Genomic DNA, 25,008 nt, shown 5'->3' with positions numbered 1-25,008 from the left:
TGCCTTTATATATAGTATAGATATAAGTTAGTGGCATAGGGAAGAGGGAAGTTGACAATTTCTTTTGGTGGTATAGAAAATATGTAAGGTTTGTAAGATAAAACATGCTACATCCTCCTTTTGGTTAGTTACGAGTTAGCAAATGATATGTTAACTACTCTGAATAAGTAATTCTCATTTTGGATATATAGGACTTAAACTAACATTTACAATGTCTGAAACATCCACAGAGATTCTAGAGAAAATTGAGATTCCAATTCCCACAACAGGAGGGAATTCTTCATGTGGAATTCTGTTACATACCCCATTCACAGGCCAATGATAAAACAAAAAATAGAAGAATATTAATCTACTTTCTACCAGCAATCTCAATGATATTTGTCTTGAATGTTCTATCTGTGACCCTCTTCATTGAGAAAGAAGCTATGCCAAACTATGCCTATCCAACAAATAATTGGACTATCCTCATCAACTCCTCTGCTCAATTCATGAAAAATTCTTGAGGTATCGAAGGAGGGCAGTACTTCTTCGCCACATACTTATACTGTAACACAAATGAGTATGATGAATGAAGTAAGCAAACTGATTATAAGAGAAAAACAAATCTTAGCAATTATGTGTGTAGTTATATAAAAGGCAAGGGGAATATAGAGTTCTGTGTATTAGGAAACTTTCTTACTTTGTGCTGACTGTATTTCTCTTGAATTGCAGGTAGGTTAGAAGTGGATCTGCTGCAACAAAGATGATGCAGATCCTTTACACATCGACACAAATCAGAAGGCCGGTATTGCGTGTAATGCAGTAAATTGGAATTCTGTTTCAACAGATAGAAATAGTAAAGTCATGTAACTGTAGAAATGTTTTCTTATTGCAGATAAACATGGCAATAAAAGTTTTTGGGTAGCAGCATACCCATGGTTTCTTTGAAGGGAAAAGTATAAATTTAGCCAGGAAAATTGCTGAAGCTGCTATAAGTGATGGTGCATAACAAAGCATACTGTACTCCAAGAGCGACAATTCGGCAATGTAGTTGGTCAAGCACTCCATTTGCAGTGAAGGAACCTGAGAAATGGAAAGATTAAACTATTGAAAAGGCCAATATTTTAGAAATGGAATTTTAACAATAGCAATATAGGACAATGTTGTTTTATTTAAGAGCAACAATAATGTAGATAGAAGTGGATATATACGCAATTATATTATGTTTCTTTTAACTAAGTAGTGACAAATAATAATCATTTAGAGTCAATGATATGTTTATTTGAACATTTCCTATGAGATAACATATGCATAAACCATATAAATGAGCATCTGAGAAAGATACCTCGTTGACATCTTGAGCTGCACGAATAAATCGTCTGAAATCATATGATTAGTAAATCAAAGCGAATATTAGTGCAACTTCATAATTTTTTTAAATCATATCAACATTAAGCAATATAGTGTTCGGTATCTATATGTTACCTTAAGAAACAGTGAGTTGTTGAGGCTGTCATTTCAAACTTAAGATAATTCAAGATGGCAGATTCCATCTGCAAAACCTGCATCAAATTATTTGATTGAGATTTTCTCACACTTTAAGCCCTAGGAAGATCATTTTGAAACAATAAAATTAGCCAAAGAATTCGACACAAACCTCTTCTTTGACGTATGTGTTATCAGTTATAAAACAAAATTCTTCCACTTGAGGTGCACAAATCTCCTCATATTTACTGCCAACAAGAAACAAAAAACCAATATTAATGTTGTCCAGATGTCATTCCTGGAGTGAAACATAAAACTAGAAATCACATGAATCAAAAAACACGAAAGGGGCGTTATGCTTGCTTACGATGCAATCATCATGCAGGCAACCCCAAGTAATTGCAATTGTTGCCTATTCACAGCATTTCCTGAAAGATATCTATCTATGTAGTTCACTGTTAAATACAATGTTTCAGGTACAAGCCTATACTCCTCAGCCACCTGCAATCAGAAAATAGAAGGTTAACATTATAGACAAAAACTGTGATAGTAAGTTCTAATTTGAGTTATGACATTTCAAAGAATAATATATTAACCCAAACAATTCATTTGTATGATATCAAAATCAATATTTTTCTTTACTTCACAGGTTGCATCATACTAATAGTATCCAAAATGTTACCTCCACAAGCCAGTCGAGCAATATAGCGCGCATGCTGATATTTATGTCCTTCTGAATTCTCTCCATGAAATCTATGGAAGGCCTCTTCTTTGACTAAGATTCAGGAAAGTGGAAGAATACACAATATAAGAACACTTCCAATATTTTACAAACCATCATTAGCTAGATGGAAAACTAGAATAAATCATTACATTTGAGATTTTACATAGAAAGTAAAAGCAGAACATGAATTATTTTTAAACATGTAAAATGAAGATCAACCTCAGATGCACGGAGATGTTTATAGATATCACAAGCATAGGTTGCACAAAGCTGTGGATCCATGTAATTATTATCAATGTTGATAATTTTATCCTCTCCTTCCAACTCAACATTTATGTCTCTACTGCAGATATTACCTGCAAGCAAATCATGAACACTAAATTAGAAGGCATTTAAAATGAAAATACTATACATCACTACCAATAAGGTACTTTAAACTTAAAACTTCATTATTTACATAATTGATGCCAATTCAATGAGACTAGGCATTATGAACAAGACTCAAGAGTATGAAACCTGGTGATTCTGTAGTAGTATCAGAAATGTTGAGATTGCTGAATGCCTTTCTCTGAATTAAATCAAGAGCTGAAACATCTGTGTTATCCACATATTCAACTTCAGGACTCTTGATAGAATCAAAAGAAGACATAGAATCACTCATAGAAACAGACATCCCATCTGATTTACTTGGAGAAACATGAATAATTCTGCTTGGAACAAGAACATTGACAGGGGCAGCATAATTCTTTTGTGGGACCTTAGAGAAAATAACTTTGCTTGATTTAACATTCTGCAAAGAGGGTAATTTATTCCCACTTGCAGAAGATGTAGTGCTTGAAGGAGGAGGATCAATTTCTTTCTTGGTCTTGACAATCTTATTTGAACATGGTACCTTGTAACACAAACTCAGCTAATTTAGCAAAATATTATTTGAACAAATATCTGAGACATGCATAAAGACACACCATATTTTGATGCGAGTGTATTTCAAAGTGTAGTAATGCTAGCAAAACACGCTCTTTCATGGCGATATCAGGTGATCTGATCCGCAATTTGAAAATAAAGCGTAGAGTATTAAAAACTAGTATTCTTGGCATAAATGTAAGTGTGATGTAGCTTAGGCCACAAATCCTCTATTCTAGTTAGATAAGTAACAGATTTGGCTAATTGATAATCAAAGATAAAATCTTCACAAACAACACTTACTAGTAGTATTTACTAATACAGAACAAAAATCCATCCATATTATTTTTGAAAGAGTGTAGTATCATACATAACATTACATCATCCACTATACTATTCATTTGTGTTTATATTACTTTTTCCGAGAAGTTAATAATGATTAAATATGAATGATAGATGATAAAGTAAGATACATTTTTTGTCTTCTCTTTTTGAAATAGCAATTGATCACAAAAAAAAACTCTGTGATCTAAAAATGAAATGTGTGGCCTTAGAAAGCAAAAAAGTAATAATTAAAAGAATGAATACCAAAGTAGAGTTACGGGAAGAAGCAACGGTGGTTCTGTGATTAGTGACATTGGTAAGTGGTGGTCGTTTCTTAGCAGCTACATTCTGCGACGAAAACGACGATGATGATGGATGTCGTTTTGCAAAAGACGACGCTGTGGAAGATGAAAACGATGAACGACGATTCTGGGTCGACATTTTTTAAGAAAGTTGTGTTAATGAAGAATTGTTTGTTAACAACAACAGTGTGTGTTTCATGCATAGATATATGCAGAGGAAGACAGTGAGTGAAAATATGGATTGTATATTGTATTTTGAATTTGGACTGATCTGGGCCGTTGATTCGGCTACGTATCCGTTAGGACATAGGAGCGGGGGCGAATGTGTGGGCCCCACATCCTTCCAACGTTTTCAAATTCATTTCATCACAAATTCAAACCAACCTAGGGAAAGCAAATTTTTCCCAAAATAAGAAAAGGATTATATAGATATAAATATTTGATTTGTCAAAATGATTAGTTGGTTTAGTGGCAGAAGGGTACTAGCATGAGGTGAGTAGGATTCCATCTTATATGCTCATTTAATTTGGCTTTAATTGTGATTGGATTTAAATATAGGTCTTATTAGGTTTATAATTAGATTCATGTTCAAAAATTAGTCCCATAAAATATTCAGGGTTGGGTACATGACAAACATGATCCGACCCGACGCACCACATTGTCACTTACTTATCATATTTATATGTGTCTTGTGTATAGAATAATAATATTTTCTTGAGCAAAAGCATTATTGATTATCTACTTTTTTCTATACGTACATGATTAACCATATATATATATAATTTCATATGTCAAATGATATAATAATAATGTAAAATAGTGAGAAAAACTTTATCTAAAAGATATATGTTATATTTCATTGAATCTAGATTGGATTCGAATTTGAAGGTTATTCTAGTCGATATTTTGGATCGAGTTAATTTCAAATTTGTGACAGAGTAAGAGTTTAAAAAAAATGACACTCACCCCTCATAGCAACACTATTGTTGAGAGGTAGGAGGACAATTATACAAAAAATGTTATTATTATGTATAACTATATTTTGATGTTTTTGTAAAGTAGCTTTCTTAAAAATTTAAGAAGAAAAAAACAAATTCTCTTTCACTTTACACCCTTACATCTCAATTGGATTTAGCATTGAAAACAGGCATTTTGTATAAAGCCAACAATAATAAAACCAAAAAAAGTAATAATACTAATAAATATTTCTTGTGGATGGGAAAAATGCTCGTTGGAAGAGTTAGCCCCACGTATTTGTGAATGTTTCCGGCTCGGACAGGAATGCGAGGATACCTGTGAGAAACCAAAAAAAAAATATTTAAAAAATTAATTGCCAGAATTTGGGATATTAGATCTATTTGATTATGGCCATTTAACTTACCTTGTGATCTTCTCATTAATCATGTTGCTAATTTGGATTCTCTTCATCTCTTTAAGCATGTTTTTTTTTGTTTTCTTCTCCAATTGGAGGCAAATCGAGAGAGTTCTACATTTTCACTAGGAAAAACAAATCCTCAACTTCTTCAATCTATGTTGCATGCATAATTGCATATTGTATATGCATAACATTTATATGTACTCTACCATTATATTCATGTAAATTTTTTTGACATAATTGTTATGACTTTGGACTATTTTTGTACATTCAACAACTTATATTCATAGAATCTTTTCGTGTTGATTAGCGTCGAATTAAAAGGTGGAAGATAAGAGCTTTTGCATGAGTTATTTCAAAAATGAAATTATTCCTTATGATGTTCTAGTAGGTAATCAATTACACGTTTTTGTCATTGTATAATTAATAGAAAATTATTATTCATGCACAAATTGAAACTTGTATTTTTTTACCATGATCTACAATCTTTATTTAAAGGAAAAATTTAGTAGATATTTTTAACTAACTATTTTTTAATATATATATATATATATAATGAAAAGTTTTAAAAGAAAATATCACTGAAATAAACTTTCTAATGAAAAAGTCATTAATTCAAAAATCACCATTAGTTTTAAGTGAGGTAGAATGTGTTAATAGTGTCACTTATTTATGGTAGTTTTACACCCTCAACCTCAATATATGTTGATATTTAATTTACATGATCTATTAGTGTCCAATATCATACCCGTGCTTTCTTGGTCTCACCCCTAAACTAAAGATCCCCCATGCTCCCATGTTATACTTCAAGGAAATAACATAAATTCAAAGAGAGAACCACAGGGCCATACAAACATAAATTTCATTTAACAATAACTAGTACCTTGTCCTTTTGTGTATATATAGAATATACATAGTAGAGAGTATCCCTTATTAGTAACCCCAGAACAAAACTATATTGATGTATTAAAGAAAAACAAAACTATATATCATTGAAGATGAAGCATTCTTCTTTACTGATGTGGAGTGATCGTTGACCTGATGTAATGAACAGTGTCTAAAGTAATCCCAAGTGGGTTTCCAGTTTCTTCTTCAAATAGAACTAGTAGGTTCCCACTATGTTTCAAGAGGGACCTGGGTATGTGATACCTAAACAAAAAAGTTCAATTTTTTAATAATGCTTAACCTTGTAGAGAACAAATTATAATATTGGGTATCTTTGTAAATTATCAAAGAAAGAAGAAAGGTAGAAAAACAAAACAAGACACTTGGCGAATATATCCACTATTTCTGTTTTAAAAGCTAAGGTAGTTTGGTATAATAAGGGTTAAAGGGATATTAATAGAAATTATCTTTGTAAAGAAATTAATAGAAAATACACTGTGGCTAAGGATTCAGGAACATACCATTGCTGTGAAGGGATTCCACTTGGTGTGTGAAAAGATACCCAGTATCGACCAATGCTTTGGCCATTAATCCAAGCTTCACCTTTTCCCATAGAACCCAGATTAAGTGCTACAGGACTATTACCTTTTGGTGCATCAAATGTGGCCTGTAAATCAATAGGTTCAGAAAGTGTTTAGTGTAGAGTGTTAGAAAAGAGTAATGATATTTTCAGGAGCCTTATCACACTTATAATTTATATAATCATCAAGTGTGTTGTGTAGTAAAGAACTCATTCATTGGAAATAAGTGGATAAGTTAAAGAATTTATAAGTACAAAGACTCATAAAGCTTAGGAGCTGTTTTATGCTTTGGTGTTGTGTATTATGTTTCTATTTGTTGTATCTTTGTACCCTTTTTAATAAAATTTTCACCTTTAAAAAAAATACCTTAAACTTTATGATCAGAAGTGTTGTTTCATGGGTGAAGCTAAGATTTCTCATTATTTGGGTTCCACAAACCTAGCAGAAAAATTACAAAAAGATAAATATATATACCTGATACCATGTGAGTGGTTTAGGAGAGCTTCCAAGACTTTTCCACTGAACTTTTTTTGATCCTATATCTGTATAAATTTGCAATATTTCTCCTAACAACCCAACCTTCATTAAAAAAAATAGCATCAACATGCTGTGAACAAAGTACTTTAAATGATAAACCTTTGAAATAATTGTAAGGTTCAAATTTTAAGCAATGGTTTACTAATGAATTTTTTTAGACCTCTTCCATCTGCATGCTACAATAATTTCAGTATTCATAACATAAGTAATCACCTGGTACCCCCAACTTTGATCAGTGAGATTTGTGCCATTAACTTTCACCCTACGCAGACCAGCAACTTTACGCTCTAGATATGCTCCTGAATCCTTCATATAGAAATTAATACACATTTCATATATCCAAAGTCTTCCAATGACTATAGTCTATAGATAATATATAATCTTTAGAATGTGATAAAGGCTCACTAGGAGTTGATTTAATAGATAATATTCATCACTTAAATTTGCTTGTTATTACCGGCATTCCAACTGTTGCACTAAGTAACGAAATTTTGTTTATCCCATTTATGAAAGTGACATTGCTCTCCATTTCGAATTCTGGAATCTTCTTACTTCCATGTGCAGAACCTAGTATTAATATATAGCAGGAACAGATTGTCAATAGTTTAGTTTCTATGGTATACTTGAGTGTCGATCCACATTCTTATTTTTTTGATATAAGTGTATAAATATAAAAAATGAAACATATAAACTTAATAGAAAATGTGAATTTAAAAATATAAGATGTAATAATTGATATGATATACACAAAACTTTTATAAATTTCTCATTTTGTGCATCTAATAATCATTATTGAGTTGTTAGATATATTTTTTTCATGTGCTATTGTTTTATTTTTGGGTTAAGAAAGAGAGAAAATAAAAAGAATGTGTGGATGAATAATAATATATTAATGAAAAAATGAAGCAAAATGTGGAAATTTCTATTTATTAAGGAGAGAGGTCAAAAAGATAAAAATGGAATTTAAAAATTATGTCATGTATGGTGGTTACTACTTGTTTTGGCTTTATTAATAATATATAGATGAAAAAAATGAAAAAAAAAATTGTATGATGTAATATGATGATATTTTTACCCTTAATAGTACAAAAACAAAACCAATAACTTCCATCTCCTAAAGATAATTCTTTTCCATGAAAAATAAAGCAACGTTGATATGTTTCTATGACTTCTATAGAAATTTGGGTTGATGGTGAGATTTAGAGGTTTACCAACTAAAACTCCATTGACGAATGCATGCAAAACATGTCCTCGGCTGTATACACTTAGAACAGATTGAATACTTGAGCTGGCTAGAATACTGCATGAGCAAGATTCAAACAATCATCATGATAATGAATAAAGTAATTATGATATAGTTAAAACTTCAAAGTATTCACATCTTAAATACTTGTGTTTCTATTTTACCTTAAAGTGTACCATAAATAATCAGATGTATCATTTGTTGTAATGATTTGATTCAATAAAGTGTTTGCTTTTAATGAAGTATTATCGTAGTTAGGAATGGCTTCTTCATACACCTTCCACTTTTCAGATGAATTGAAATTTAACCGTGATTTCCTGACTCTGGTATCATTTTTTGTGCTTACCTACAAGAATATCATACAATAATAAGTGTCTTCCACCAAAATCATTATATTTGTGAATATTATGAAACTCAAAGAATAATGGTAAAATGAAGCTAGAGACTTTTCTTTCTTACATTGGCTGTGTTGAATACCACTTTCTTGCAGCGAGGTAGAATACTAATTGATTTTGGAGGTAATTTATATGTGACATTTCGAAATTGGATTGTGGCTTCACTAAGATCATTATTTTCCAGGAAGGCAGCACATTGATCTTTTGTTGAGTTCATTCCAAAAACATAAGCCTGAGTAGAGAGACAAAAAAGGTTAAATTTGCTTACTATACTCAACTTCTGAAGAGAGTACTTTATATATTCAAAGATTGTTACCTACGTGCTAATATTATAAAAATCTAGTTTTTTTTAGCAAAGGTTGTTTGTTTCACCTCATGCCAAAGTATATTATCTACACTTCAAATTAAAGGATCATTTCCCTTGGTTTAAGACTATAAGTAAAGGGAGGATAGGAGATCCACTTAGTCAATGAGTAAGTTAAAAAAACATATTCCACATCTTATATTAGTCATCAATTCTAAGAAAATCTAATGTTTCAGATTTACTAACTACTTCAAATCACGTAAACCATTAGATTTTTATACAATAGATAGCTAAGATGTGAAATAAGATTTTTTTAACTTACTCGTGGAATTCTATCATAGTGAAAACCAGGCTAATTGAATTTCAGGAATATCATAGTTCTATTTAGTTTTCTTACTTCTTGCCCTTGCCCCAAGCTGAATGTAGTTTGTGTTTCATATAGTAAAGTATGTGAACATGACCTGATTGCAGCATGCAGTTTCTTTAGATGGCCCCAGAGTGGTTGCCTAACCAAACCTGATTACGTACATTGACATATCAATCACCCTATGATTCAACATTTTTCAATTATGGAATTGAAGAGGGAAAGAAATATACCATATTCATCTAGTGCAGATTCATCATAATAAGCTGTTGTTACAAAAGCAGATGCTGTTCTATCAAAATTGGTTCCTCCATGGTACTGCATCAAATCAAAGAACATGAAGTTATCATATGCAAAAGAGTTGCATGCAAATGCCTAGAACCTACTTACATGGATAAGAAAAAAGGAGAAGGAAATGAGAGAAAGGATTAGCTAGGGTAAGAACTATAATACATGCAGTCACCATTTCCGTTATTCTACATTTAATAATTGTGCATAATTGCAGGAAAATGCAGCCTATTTGGCTGTAAGAACTACAATGCTACCACCACAATTGTGATTACGACCTGGGAATAAAACCTTGGTAAGAAGATAATAATACCATGTAGTAGTTGACATAGCTTCCATTCTTTGCAACAAACAAAGCAACATTATAGGCAATGTCTTCAGCTGATCGGTGGGGTGGTTCATCACCAAAGGCTTGATAGCTTCAATTATTAAAGTACAATGAAGGTAATTAATTAGTCAAGTCAAGTAAGATGCTATATAGGATTTGCTGAATCTCTTTCTCTATAGATTTCAATTTATTAATTATAATAATGCAGACTTCTGTAAGAACATACAAACTTGTCCAATTCTCTGTCCATAGTGAAGGCTTGTTTGGTGAGTTGGGTCCCTGAAATGTTTTCCCGCATCTCTTACCGTTGCATGTGTTGATCTGCATATTACATGAAATACTTAATAAATATTGTAATATTAAAACTAATTATGTGTTATGCATCATTTGTATGCGTTTGATAAGAGCTAAGAAGAGAAATAAGAAGATTTCTTATATATTTATATAGCTTCATTATTTTTCATACAGGTCCGTGTACAAGATACTAGATCTACAACACATGCCAAATTATTACATATGGAACTAATCCAATGAGCATACACAGGAATCCTTAGAAGTTGGTTCAGACTAGAACCCTAAACATTAAAAAAAAGTAATGTAGAAAGCTCTACCTAGTTGGATATGAGGAAGGTAGATGTAGGGCTGGAAACGAGCTGAATTGAGTCGAACCAGAGTCCAGCTCGATTCGGCTCAAGTTGATTCGATTCATTGTCAGCTCACCATAAATGTATACAATCTAATACTTACAAGTAAAAAATATATTTATATCTCCAAATCACATGCTAAACATTGTTGTGTTTAAGCTAACCCTACATATATATAAGGGTTCCTCATAGTGGATAGTAGATACCAACACTAACCACTAAGCTATATGTACTTCATTAACTGTACACTAAACTGATAAGTTAATCATAGAGGGAGTTATAAGCTGATGGTGAAGAGGATGGTCATAAAGAATGGAGTATAGGAGGTTGTGGGTTCGAGTCCCGCCATAACAAAAATGAGAGTTATAAGGGTGGTTTGATGGTAGGGTGTAGGAGGTTGAGGGTGAAGTCTCACCCACAATAAAATATTAACATATTAATAACTAACATACTAACATTTGCCGATAAAAAAAAAAATTATTCATAGATACTAACCGCTGGATCAGGAGCATCATCTTGCTTGCACATTATCCAAGGCACACCAGTTTGTGTTTTCACTGCCATTTCTACTGCCCAATTAACATAAGAGGGCCCTTTTTCATGAAACGCCCTTTCAACCATGCTATACTCATTCTCAATCTGCATCAACCATAAATCATTAATTTATTAATATAGTATAAGTGGAAAAATGTTATGTGACATTACTGATATATATAATTATATTTGGCAATGTTTGTTAAAACATTAAATTTTAAACCTGTGATAGTATGATAGGTCCTCCTTGTGAAGCATAAAGATTATTTAATTTCATCATGTCCACTATTTTGGTAGTGAAGTCTTGCATGTGAAACTGCCATTAGAGATTTGAAAAAGAACTATGAGGGTTCCATAAGTAAACAGTGAACTCTGATTAAAGGACACATGATTCCAACACTACTTCACAGTTTTTAGAACGTAACACATTAGATGAAAATAAGAGAAAAATATATATGCATTAACTAATAAACTGTCACTATATCATTCACCATTAATTTTTAATCATCGTTAACTCTTCAAAAAAAATATAAATGAATGATAAATAATATAATGATTGTGCATAAATCTTTATATTGATAGTGCATAAATATTATATTCTAAAGATAATGTGATAGACGAACTACACATTTGATTGTGGAATATCAAATTATAGCACATAGAAAGAAGAAATAAAATACCTTGAATGGCTCATTATCTGATCTAAGAACAATACCCGGAATATGACTCAACCATAATGGTAGGCCCCTGCACCAACAAAATCATGCATTAACTCCTATCTATATGTAGATATATACATATTAAGGAATGAATTGTTTGAAATAATAACTATCATATTATATATATTTAGTGTTATTGAAGTACCTATATATATGATTATAATGAAGCCAGGATATGTTTTACCTTAGACTAGTTCCTCATGTTAGAAGTGTTATATAGAACAAGGTAAATAATAAAATAAAATGACAATTATATTAATTTATTTATAATTGTAATGACATTTTTATCTTTAAAATTAAGTATAAAAATAATATTATTCTCTCAGTTACTAGAGAGGATCTCTACTCGAAATTTTTATCACTGCAAGAGGAGGGTCTTACCCATAGGTCCATTCACTTTCAATGAATGGTCCAATTCTGAGAGTCACATATAAACCCTTTTTCTGGATTTCTTTAATGAATTTCACTAAATCACGCCTTCCACTGAAGTCAAACTGCAAAAAAAAAAGTAAACAAATATTTACGGATATATCACTATATAATTTACAAGTTAATTAGAAAAAGTGAAAAATATAAGAAAATAAAGTTTAAGAAAGAATTAAAGAGTATATTGGAGAAGAGATTTGAGGTTACCTGGCCTTGTATGGGCTCGTGAAGGTTCCAAAACACATAAGTTTGTATAACATCTATCCCTCCTTTCTTAGCTTTGGCAATTAAAGAAGGCCACATCTATTTAAATTAAAAATAATGAAGCCATGCAATTGAAATCATAATTGCTTATATTCTTATTATTATAAAGTGCAATAGAGATATTAGAATTATTGGACCCAACTCCTTAAAAACTAGATTACTAGGGATGATTGACAAAGTTATTATAAACGATGACTCCATTCAAAAAATGATTTTTTTTATTTGGCAAACGGTGGTTTACTAAAATTGATTTTGACTAAAACGAAATGATTTATATTTGGACATTTTATTTTATTGGTAAAGTGATTTACTAAAACGATGTTTTTTTTGCATAGATTTTGAAAAAAATGCTTTTAGATGCAAAAAAAAAATGAGAAAAATAATTATTGAGTGGTAAAAGCAAAATCAATTTTTTAACCACGAAAATAAAAGCTCCAACTTCTTGCTTCTGGTATTCTACTCAAAAAGTGATTTTGGAGAGTAAATCATGTACGAACCAAACCAACTCAAATATCCTTAAAACCACGTTTAGCATGCAATCGTGATTCTAGTAGCTCTTACTCTATAAGTACAAGCAGGCAATCAGGGTTGCTCTATCTATCCTATATATCAATATAATGCTCACTAAAATTAAGGTGAGTATGACTACGCCCATTTTTAAATTTGTCCGTCCTAAATTTGGACAGAGCAGACTTGCGAGCCACCCTAAATTAAAATAAAAAACTAAAATGATTTTATACATGGAATATTGTGAGATATTATTTATTATTTCTTATATTTGACTCATCAAATTTAATATATTGTAATATTCATTGATGTCAATGGATGAACACATTTTTCATGTCATACCAAAAATGTATGAACGGGAGAACTAATAAGCATGACCCAAATTGTCAATGATATATATAATCAAACATGGAGTAATCATATGTCTATTCTTAACTAAGAATGAAATGGCCAATTAAAAATATGAGAAAACAACGAAGAAAAGTAAATGAGCAATTAAAAATATCAATATTCTTAACTAAGAATACAGTGGCAACAATAAATACAAATCACAAAATTAATCACATCTAATTTCATTTAATGTGTCCTTATAAAATAGAAATTTATTTAATTTTTTATTATTTTAATGGTTATTATTATATTCTCTAGAAAAAAGATTACATCTTCCCAATTGATGAACTCACAAATCTATCAAATTATGAAAAACTGACCATTATAAGATTTTTTTTAGTTTTATTTATTAGAAAAATATAGTATTATTATTTGCAATATTAATTCAATTGTTAAAATCGTTAAATGATTGAGAATATTACAAAAATATGAAAATTTTTCATTGGCGAATTAATTTTAACCAATATTATATGATACAGTTTGAAATATAGATATTATCTCGGTAAAAGTTTCAAAAATTAAAGAAAATAAGAATTAATGTAATGCAAGTACTCATCAATAATTTAGTATTGTTTTCCACAACAACCTTAATCATAGATATAGTAAATCATTTACACGGTATTTTATTTATTAATTAGTTTTAATATAGGACATATTTTTACCAATATAATATTTTCATTATGTATGAGGAATATTGAACTCTTGGGGGTTGAAATAACAACTAATTGAACTCTTTTTTCTAAAAACAATTTCAGAGTTTGGTGTTTGTATGCATATAATGTAAAGCTTTGTTTTCTATATTATCAATATATCATCATATTTAGGTGTTTTTTTTAATTTAATACTTTTATTAACGCATGAACAGGTATAAAACAAAAATATAAAAAGTAATGAATGTTTAAAAAAAATTATTTGACATAACATGTTTTTATTGGTGTTGGATAGAATTTGAGACATAATTTAGAACAATAAATCTCTATTCATAAATAATATGTTGATAAAGGTTTTCACTTACTGAGTATGTAGAGAGTTAATATATATAATCTTATCTCTGCAACCACATATAACTGTTTTATGAATTTGAATTTGTGAATTCATAGTCAATAAACTATAATATTATTGTTGTGTTATCTTCAATCTCCTTAGGACTTCCTGAACTGATTTTAAAGGGGAAGAAATAAAATTAATTTTTTAAAGATTATCTTATAAACATATTTCATGTCTTTAATGTTGAAAGTTGGTTCAATTTCTTACCCATATCATCTTACAATCATACATACACATAATATTTTGTCAAAGCTCACTATTCCCTATGGACAACATTCACGAGAAAGACATTGAAAATAAGGTGATTCAATTATGTTTACTCTCTTACCTATGACTAATTATAATCTTAGCTCCTAATTCCATGTACAATAAAGTTTAAAATCTCTGAATTTTATAGGAAAAGAACACAGAAGAAAAGAAGAAAGATAATATATATGATAAAATACCTCAGGGGTGCTACGAGGATAGTGAATTGAACCAGAGAAGAGGATTCTATGCTTATGATCGATGATTAATGATCTTCCGTCATATGTGACATTATTCCAACCTTGGACGCTGCCAAAAGCCACTGCTAAAAGGATTGCAAGGTAACACCATAGAATCTTCATCACCATTTTTGCACCACTACTTTCACAGTTAACACCCTCAGTGTAACTTCGTGATGCTACTCTCTGCAAAGAATGTGTGTGTGTATATTATGCTGAAGCTTAAAAGGAACGGTGAAAATATCTTTAGTTGAATGTATCTCTAAAAATCACATTAGTTATTAAATAATATACACTTGAAAAATACAAGCTAATATTTAGGATAATACCATACACTAAACGTTAGAACATATTTTATAGGTCCATCTACATGTTGAATTTGACCAACTTAGCACCAAACTTCAATTTAATTCAAACTTAGAATTAGTAGATATTTTATCTAAAAATATAATAAAATCTAAGGAGTAAAATAAAAATCTCTGTAATATCATTGTAAAGTCTAATATTGTAGATATTTAAATAAATATATGTCTAATAAGAAATGGTTTAAAATCGTAAAAGGAAACATGTGATTCTTTGAATACTTGTTTTAGTAAAAATATTAATCATAATAAAGAAATGAATCATTATTCTTTTAAATCATTGAACATCAATATCAAGAAGAAAATATGACTGAAGAGTTCAAATAGGAATGATAATTGATGTGAATGGGTCTGAAGAATACGAGTCCACCTTGGGAATTATGATTTATGGAGAATTTTTTTTATGGATTTAATATGTATATATTGACCATGTAAATGCTTTTTTACATTGTCAGTAAATTATTCATCATTGATTTGTTAACTATTATTGACTATCAAAACAAAAGTAATAAAAATCAATAGTGAATGATGTAATCACTTTCAGTACAAAGATTTTAAACTCTTTTTTATTGTTTTTCTCCCATCTCCTTTTCTCTCTCCCTCTTATGTGGAAGCTAAGTTTTATTAATTGAGACTAAAATCTAAAACTACAAAGATTTTCACTTTTTTTATAAATATAATCAATATTTGTAATTGTTTGTTCTTAGTTGATTGAATTATTTCTCTCTTCATTGTGATAAAGTTTCATTATTACTTCCAACACGAATTTAAAAAATAAAGAATACGTGGTATGGCACTAATTTTCAAGTTGGACGATAGTTGGGATAATTTTTATTTCCATTGTCGGTCTTCTAATATTCAAACATTTTGCCATCATAAGTTAAATTCATTTTGACTTTCCTTTCTATGTTGAAGTTTATTCAATTATGAAAGAAACAAAATGTAAATGGAAAGAAAATCACTTTACATTTAAGAATTACTATGTCCAGAGTTCAGTTTTTATAATTATTTTTCATTTCTAGCTAGATGAAGTATTATTTTGACTTTATAATAGTAGTATACATATGCGCACGATTGGTTCTGAATAGTCTATTAAAATTAAATCAATAAATACAAAAGCATAAAATAAAAAATAACATGCATTCAACAATTTAAAATGATAAAATAAAAAATAAAATGAATAACTAAAGGTTGTGAAAATTTTACCTTTGAAATATTCACGTAAAAAGTTAAATTATACATAATGATGTCATAAATTTAGCAATTTAACAATATGTAATAATCCTTATTATACGATAAAGAGTTTAAACTCTATGAGATTACACTTGTGTGATTCTTAACATTTTTTTGTCATTATTATACAATTGAACTAATGTAATATGATGGCTACTAATGTACTAATCCAAGATTTGAGGTGTTTTAAGAGAATAAAACCGAAACAAAAGGAAAAGAAAAATGATGTACCCATTTTTTAAATTTTTGTAAGAATAGATTGAACTATCTTTTCATATTTGAGAGTTAAATGATATATTTAGAGAATTATGAATAGATTAGACACAATGAAACTCCAATTATATTTAAGGGATATGCTTTTAGAATTTGAGGGGTTCATCCTTATTTTCATTTAGTATCCATAAATTATCACATAGGTTTAAAGTTACCAATAATTATGTATATTATAATTATTATTTAGATATGTTTTTTATACTACTAAGGGTATCATTCACCATATAGAAATTAAACTAATCTCTTTGGGGTATGATTGCATCTCCTAATAAGTATCACTCATATGAATCTAACATTTAACCTGCTAGTCTTTATGGGGATCTAGTGGAGTCTTACACAATTAGTTTAATATGGTTTATTAAAATATGTTTAATGTGGGAAATAATGGTTACTTTAAAATGATTAAAAATAGAGATGGAAAAATTATAAAAACAATTTAAGGTGTTATATAGGATTTACTTCAATTTAAGAATTAAATAATTTTAAAGCTATTCTTGATAATTGGTTTTACAAAAAGTGAACTAATTATGTCAAACAGGTCAATAAAATATCAAATGAATTTTATGATGAATTTGTCATCTTCCAGAATTGGAAACAATCTAATTAAGAGTTAATTGAGAGAATATAAATTGATTTTCTAATCAAATGTAAGGAGTCTATTTAGAGTGCAAAATTGTAAAATATGAATCAATTAGGTCAAACAGGTCAATAAAATATTAATGAAACTTTACGATGAATTTGTCATCTCCATGAATTAAACAATATAGTCCAAAATACATATAGTAAAAAAATGAAATATATGTAAAAAAAAAATTGATTCTATGATATCAAACAAACATGCAAAGAATAAACAAAATATTTGTAGAGTTAATTAACACCCCGAATTTTAGTGAAATTACATAAATCACAATTTACTTTTTGACACCTACACAAAACCCTTGAATTTTATACTTTTATTATACTGACTATCACTGCATGAGAAATAAATGTAATCTTTTAAACAACAAAAAATGTGATAAATACAATTTAGTTAAACAAAAGATTATATATTGTGGAGACAAGTCCAAGTAATATAAAAATTAATGTATCTTTATTATTTTGGTTACAAAATGTATCAACAATTCCATAAAGATATTGTTTAAATCGCTCTTATATTATATCGTAACAAACAAAAAATAACAAAGATGTATTGACTCATATATCATTTGGACTTGTCTCCACAATATATCATATTTTGTTTAACTAAATTGCATTTATCATATTTTTTGTTTAAAATATTACACTTGTTTCACGTGTAAGGGTGTCAATACAATAAAAGCATAAAAATTAATGGGTTTATATATGTGTAAAAAAATACGGATGATTTATGTTTACTAAAAAAAACTGGACTCTATTTTTTAACATTAGTTAAGGAAGCAATATATATGACTTATATTGTACGGGGAATGCTAAGTTTAAGCACTTATCATTAAGACTCTTATATTTTAGTTTCTTTTAATCAAAGGGCAAAAGTAAAGTGAGAAAAATTATGTGGGACAAAGAAAATGAGTAAGCCATGGGAACGAGTCAACAAGAGCCTAATGAGTTAGTCTATTATTAGGTGCCCATTATTATGAAGATTTTTTTATTAATTATTTTGATTTCAAATTATTTATTACTTATTACAGAGATTTTTATTAATTACTTTGTTTAGCTATTAAATATAAAGTATTAGAAAATATTTTTATTAATTGAATTATTTAATATTAATTTATTATTAATAAACAAGATTTTTACGTTAATAATCGGTGATGTGAAAGAGATTAAATATTTAAAAGCACTATTTTAATATATTAATTATTATTTATTTAATGATAAAATGAAAACACCTACTAATATTATTATTAAAAATGAAATTTAATAAATTTAATATTATTTAATAGTTTATAATAAAATATTTTTATTAATATTGATATACATAAAAATAATATTTATTTAATTAATTATTATTTATTTATATAAACAAATAAAAAATAATTAAATAAAATATTTGAAGTAACACATGGCAACTAGCGATTAGAGGATTATATCTTCAGTGTCACTAAATAAGGACAGAAGGAAACAGTGTTATATCCGATAGGCTTAGAAAATGATCCATATGTTGGGGATACAAAAAACATCACAAAAGACATCACAAAAAACATCACAAAAAACACCATTTTATTGTTAGTTTTTGGTGTGTTTCTAAGAAATTATGAGAGTCTATTTATAGTTTAAAACAGTGTTGTTAAAATCGTACTGGTTATCAAATCAGTCAGGGTACTAGTATAGTGGTACAGTGGTTCAACCGATGGTTCAGTAATTAAACCGCATGCCAATTAAACCGGTTAACTGAACATATCTACTTATATATATACATATATAAAAACCTATAACAACAAAAATTTACTACCTACTCAAAAGATAAGTTTAGAAAACATTAAAATTTGGTACTTATCCATCCAATTAGGACCCACACTCACAACTTAAAGACACAACCACCTTAACCACCCTAATAATAGCATATATCATATAAATCAGTGTTGTTAAAACCATATCGGTTATCAAACTGGTCAGGGTACTGGTACTGGTATAGTGGTATTGTGGTTCAACCGGTGATTCAATAATTAAATTGCATGCCGGTTAAACTGGACATACCTACTTATAGTTATATATATAAAAACCTATAACAAAAAAATTCCAAATAGGTAGATACTCAAATTTATAATCTACTCAAAATTCACATAAACAAAAAACTTTAAGTTTTTTAACAAATTCAAAGTCTAAATTACAAAACATATATTAATCAAAAGTATCACTTAACAACCGCAAAATATAAATAAATGATACAAGTCCACAACTCACTCTACACAAAAAAAATTTGGAGTTTTAATATTTAACACCAATGAGTCAAAGTTGTCTCATATCGATATTATATTTTTCCACAAAATCCTATTTTCAGACACTACTCCAAGATTACACAAATGTTACTGAGATTACACACGAATGTGAAGAACCAAAAAGTGTAATCTATATATGCCTTGGAAACATGCGAAGTGTTGAAGAATGGTTGAAAAGATGGGTCACCTTGTAATGAGTTTTTAAGTTTTTTTCAAAAAAAAAAACATATATGTGTATAAACTGGTCGGTTTAGTAAAATACCAGCCGGTTCACCGATTTTGACCATTTTTTGACCGGTTTTGATGTTTGACCGGTTCAACACCTGTACCGTACCGATTAGGGGTCCGATTCACCAGTTTTCCGGTTGAACAGGCCGGTACGAAATGGTTTTTACAACATTGCTATCAACATTAATTGTTGAGATTTTTTTGGTTAGAATGAATTTGTTAAAAATGTAAAATCAATATATTTATCATACCTATTATACACAATAAAATTATTTTTACATTTTCGTTATTCTTGTATATAATTGTTTTTTTATTTTAAACATTTATTTCAACTATTATATTTTTTTAGCAAATTTATTATAAATATATATTAATATTATTTATAAATACATATTATATTTTATACACACGGATTCATATGTGACAAAAATATATGACTGATGGGTGCCCATAAAAATACCCACAATAATATATTTTGAGTGTTTACAAGCATTATAATAAGGGATGAAATTTATGATCCTTAAGCATGTTCTCAAGTCTATTCAAAACCAAACACATTAAAATGAAAGTAGACAAAATAATGAATGTTTAATTTTTTTTAAAGCTTGATTAGTTTGAGACAAATGGTTCTAACAGAGAATATCATTGTCCCATGATGAGGAGTGGAGTTGTAGAAGGTATATTGCTACTTATGGAGAATGCTTAGCTATTGTTTTACACATAAGCTTCCTTGTACACACGAAAAAACTCAAAAGTCGATGGTTGTTATTGATAATGCCTACAAATAAGGTAAGAGACTTTCCCAAGAATCTGGAATATTGAGAATCCATGACAAAGGTTTTACATTACTTGATATAGAAGTTTAGATCACCCTCAAAGAAATCTCTAAAATTATGCTTTCATTCATCTCCTCAAATACTACACTTTGCTCAGTTCTCAAATGATAAATTGTGCAAGTTAAAAACCTTTTTTTCACTTCAATGGAACCTGAAGAGGGAAAACAAATTCCCCATAAAAATCCATACACTCAACATGAGGAAGTTAGTTCCGATTTTGGTCTAGCAATTCGCTTGCATGAGCAAGATGGAACATTCCCATCACTCGAAAGTGATAATGAAAGTGATTCTTCATCCTCCTTTGATAATTATTACTATCGCGAGGCCGATTTTTTCCTAAGCCAAGAGATAGAATCAGAGCTTCAGTTTCTTGAGAGTGAAGAAAGCAATGATGATTATGATGATGATGATGATGTTGAAGCTGATGACATTGATGTAGATGAAATGACTTATGAAGAGTTAATTGAGTTGGGAGATTTTATGGGAAAAGAGAAAACAGGATTATCAGCTATTGAAATTTCTTCATGCTTGCATTCTGCTGAAATCAAAAGTGGAATTGACAAGTGTGTAATTTGTCAAGTTGAATATGAAGATGGTGAGGCTCTGGTGGCACTTCAATGTGAGCACCCTTACCATACAGATTGTATAAGCAAGTGGCTTCAGATTAAGAAAGTTTGTCCAATATGTAGCATTGAAATTTCAGTTCCCAATATGGTGAATAAGAATCCTTGATTGTTTAGATGGGACTGTGAAATTTGGACAATCTAATGGAGATAGTTGAGAACATAACATTACATGAGCTTCTTAACATTACAAAAATGAGAAAATTAATGCTTCAAGATAAGTAAATGATTGAAAATCAAATTCATAAATGTTACTTATTCCATGTTTAGTTTAGAGTTTTTCATTCCCATAATGTTCTAAGTTTATAACCCATGTTTGCTACTGTATATGTATATATAAATATATCCCAGTTCAGTTCTTTAATTCATTCTTGTACCATTTTCATTTTGTTTTTTGCAATGTGCCTTAGTATTCATAAATTCCAAGCAGACACGTTGCTTTTTCGTTATCATATACGTTTGTGCGTTGATGCAACATATCAATGTGCATGAGCAACATGAAATGGGAGATTCTGCAATTTTGTCAAGGCCCAAAAGCTAGGCTTCTGGGTCAATGGCGGTCTGATCCAAAATATAAGATTGTACTTGTCATGATATCCCAAAAACTACTCCTCCAAATAAAAATGCAAGCCCAGCTCTTAAGGCCCGACACGTTCCAAAAATCCAACATAAGTAGCACATGAAGTTGGAGGTTTCTTTGTTTTTTATATAGGAGCGATACTTATTGAGAGAAAAGTAGTCACACAACTCGAAAATAATTAATCACTTACCTATTGGAGTATAGTATGAGAAAACACATTTTGTTATACCAAGAAACTTAGATATGCTGCAATAAAAAGTAATTGTTAACCAGTAACACATTGCCAACTTTGCTTATGCATACAAGGTTCCAAATGTATTTTTAGAAAAAACATACACCTAATAATATGCCTACAAATATATATTTTTTGGAAAAAAGACACACATAAGCACACGAGAGTGAACTTTTTGGTAGCACATGAAGGCATTCATTATTGTTTCATTTGAGCCTATTTAGTGGTAAGGTAGTATTTGGTAGCTGTCATGATTTTGATCACATTTATGAGACTAGGAGTGTAAAAATATTCCCACTTAAAAGTTGGAATCCAATTTTTTACTTCCTCCATAATTGAGATATCCAAAAACACTTTTAGATCCTCATTTGCCTTAGCATCCCCTAATATTGTTGTGAAAATTTGACCGAAAGTTTAACTCGGAATTGGAAACAACTCTATTTTGTAATCTTAATTAAATGGGTGGTTGGGTTTTGAACCGTGAAAGTTCCAGTGTGACCATGTAAACCCAGTTAAACCGGAATAATTCGAAAAGTAAACCAAACAGTTGACTTAAAATGAACAAAGCAGAGCACTAATTTAATGTTTTGTATTACTCCAATCCAAAAAAAACATGATGATATATTATTTCAATATAATTATAAATAATTATTTTGTTTTACTCCACCAAACAATTTAATCATTTAAATCAATTAAATTTAATATAAAACATTTTCTAATTTAATATTGAGCTTGAGTTTCACCATATTAACTCTACTCGTAATGTAAAAATCACATAAACTATTAAAATATTTTACTTAGTCTTCTCTAGTCTACATTTCGCTTGTTAAAATATAACTTAACATTTAAGTTTATGCAACTACCAAACTGAACTCAAAGTTAAAGCACCTTGAAAGTAGAAACTGACGAATTTATTAACTGATCAACCAGGAAAAATATTTGCATAAAATTTAATACACTCATCCCAATATTAACCAATTTATTAAACAACTCCAAAAAAAAACTCACCAAACAACAAAAACATTTGAATTAGTTTAATACACCCATCCCAACACTGAACAGCCAAATCAAAATGATAAAAAAAAATTATTACAAAAGAAACAGTTAGAAAAACAAATATTATATTAATGGGTGTTCAGATGTACAATATGCATACTGATTATAAGATTTATTATCTATATTATTATAAAGCATGCATTTATTCTTTATAATAAAAAGAGTCAATATAACTGCACTGAAGGCACATGCAGATACAGCATAGTAGATTCATTTGGATTCATTGAAAAAGACCTATGCCATAGAGAGAAAAAACGGATCATGCTTAGTGAGTATTATCACATTTCTGAGTCTAAACATGTGTCCTTTTTTCTCTACAACCATCCAAATTCAATCAATAAGTTCCATCCCTACTCTTCTTATAATAATATTAGGGCATGGATCAGACAAAAAGACCTCTCTATCTGTATATAGGGTCATTTATGTACTAACATAAACTGTGTGTCTCCAACATTTGTGCTTTGTAGGGTCTACTCATTACTTCAACAAATTAATAGGCTACCTTAGATCTAGTTCCTACTATAAAGTAAATTACTAGAACCCTAGATTTCACTATGCTAACACTATTATCTGAACTGTTTATCATACACTATAGGAAGTACTATAATATTTTATGAAATAATCAAGGTATTGTAATATATAAATATATTATGTTGTTTTATAACAATTTAAATTATATTTATCTTTCAATTATTATTATTTTTTATTTTTTATCTACACATATCTCAAAATTTTGATAAAGAAATCACATGACAAAGGTTATGACTGATTTGTTGTCAAAATAACATCTTTGCTAACTAAAATTAGACCACTGTAATGACAAATAATTTAAAATAAAAAACATGGCAAATTTGGGATTTTATTCTCAAGTACTAATTTCCTTTTATTTCAAAAAATGTTATAATTGGAACAAAACATTCACACCTTACTTATTTATTTCTATTTTTTACATATATTTTATGTTGTCTATATATACAAGTTTTTTTTCTTCTAAAATACATACAAATTTAAAATTTAAAAGATCATGTTATTAGTAAAGTACTAGTTATCATACAAGTCATAGTAGTAGATATGACGATACAATAATCCAATCAAAAGTTCACTAATTAAAATATATACCAATTAAATTATATAATTTATAATAAATATGACAAATTTATAAATATAAATATTATTATTTGTAACTTATAACTCAATTATTAAATTGATTCAATCATTGATCATGTTATAAATAATTACTTGTTTCAAATATTTAATGTATCATTTTGAAAAAAATATGATTTTTTACCATAGAAAATCAATTTTGATGGATAATTTGTTTTTCCTTATAATTTAATAAATTGAGGATGATTACAATAAATTGTTATAAACACTAAACAAATAATATAATTTGTAGATCAATTTTATTAAACAAAGAATTTGTACAATAATGTTTGTTTCAAACTTCCAATAATATAGCACTAAAAAATACACCACTTGAAAACAAAGAAAATCAGGCAAGCATCTTGTTGTAGTAAAAAAACAAAAATGCACAAATCCCAATCAGGAAAATATGGAGCTAAGTAAAAACATGGGATAACCAACTGTCTCTTTCTGTACATCGAATCAGACACTTTCTCTTACGAAAAAAATCA

At 29.1% G+C, this 25,008-nt stretch overlaps 3 protein-coding genes across 3 annotated transcripts; 1 reads left to right on the top strand and 2 right to left on the bottom strand.

Annotated features, from left to right (window-relative positions):
• On the bottom strand, positions 427-3,913 carry LOC109359137 (cyclin-A1-1-like). The gene is made up of 11 exons (XM_019603685.1): positions 3,680-3,913; positions 2,705-3,080; positions 2,408-2,544; positions 2,147-2,239; positions 1,832-1,965; positions 1,637-1,712; positions 1,465-1,541; positions 1,325-1,358; positions 913-1,062; positions 680-814; positions 427-544 (listed from the first exon to the last, which is right to left on the bottom strand). Exons 1-11 carry the CDS (start codon positions 3,854-3,856, stop codon positions 482-484), a joined length of 1,452 nt encoding a protein of 483 aa, XP_019459230.1. The 5' UTR covers positions 3,857-3,913; the 3' UTR covers positions 427-481.
• LOC109359548 (beta-galactosidase 16-like) lies at positions 6,068-15,162 on the bottom strand. Its single transcript, XM_019604254.1, is given in 18 exon segments — positions 6,068-6,241; positions 6,499-6,644; positions 7,033-7,137; positions 7,309-7,401; positions 7,553-7,662; positions 8,307-8,387; positions 8,486-8,684; positions 8,798-8,965; positions 9,435-9,553; positions 9,635-9,719; positions 10,003-10,108; positions 10,244-10,338; positions 11,157-11,300; positions 11,419-11,511; positions 11,876-11,942; positions 12,296-12,408; positions 12,548-12,643; positions 14,995-15,162. Coding segments are annotated over 18 exon segments (2,124 nt in total). The 3' UTR covers positions 6,068-6,105.
• LOC109359549 (E3 ubiquitin ligase BIG BROTHER-related-like) lies at positions 21,008-21,765 on the top strand. Its single transcript, XM_019604255.1, has one exon. The coding sequence runs from the start codon at positions 21,028-21,030 to the stop codon at positions 21,613-21,615; it is 588 nt and encodes a 195-aa protein (XP_019459800.1). The 5' UTR covers positions 21,008-21,027; the 3' UTR covers positions 21,616-21,765.

Source organism: Lupinus angustifolius, chromosome LG11, assembly GCF_001865875.1.
Source record: "Lupinus angustifolius cultivar Tanjil chromosome LG11, LupAngTanjil_v1.0, whole genome shotgun sequence".
In the NCBI taxonomy this organism is placed as follows: Eukaryota; Viridiplantae; Streptophyta; class Magnoliopsida; order Fabales; family Fabaceae; genus Lupinus; species Lupinus angustifolius.
This window is presented reverse-complemented; position numbering and strand designations above follow the sequence as displayed.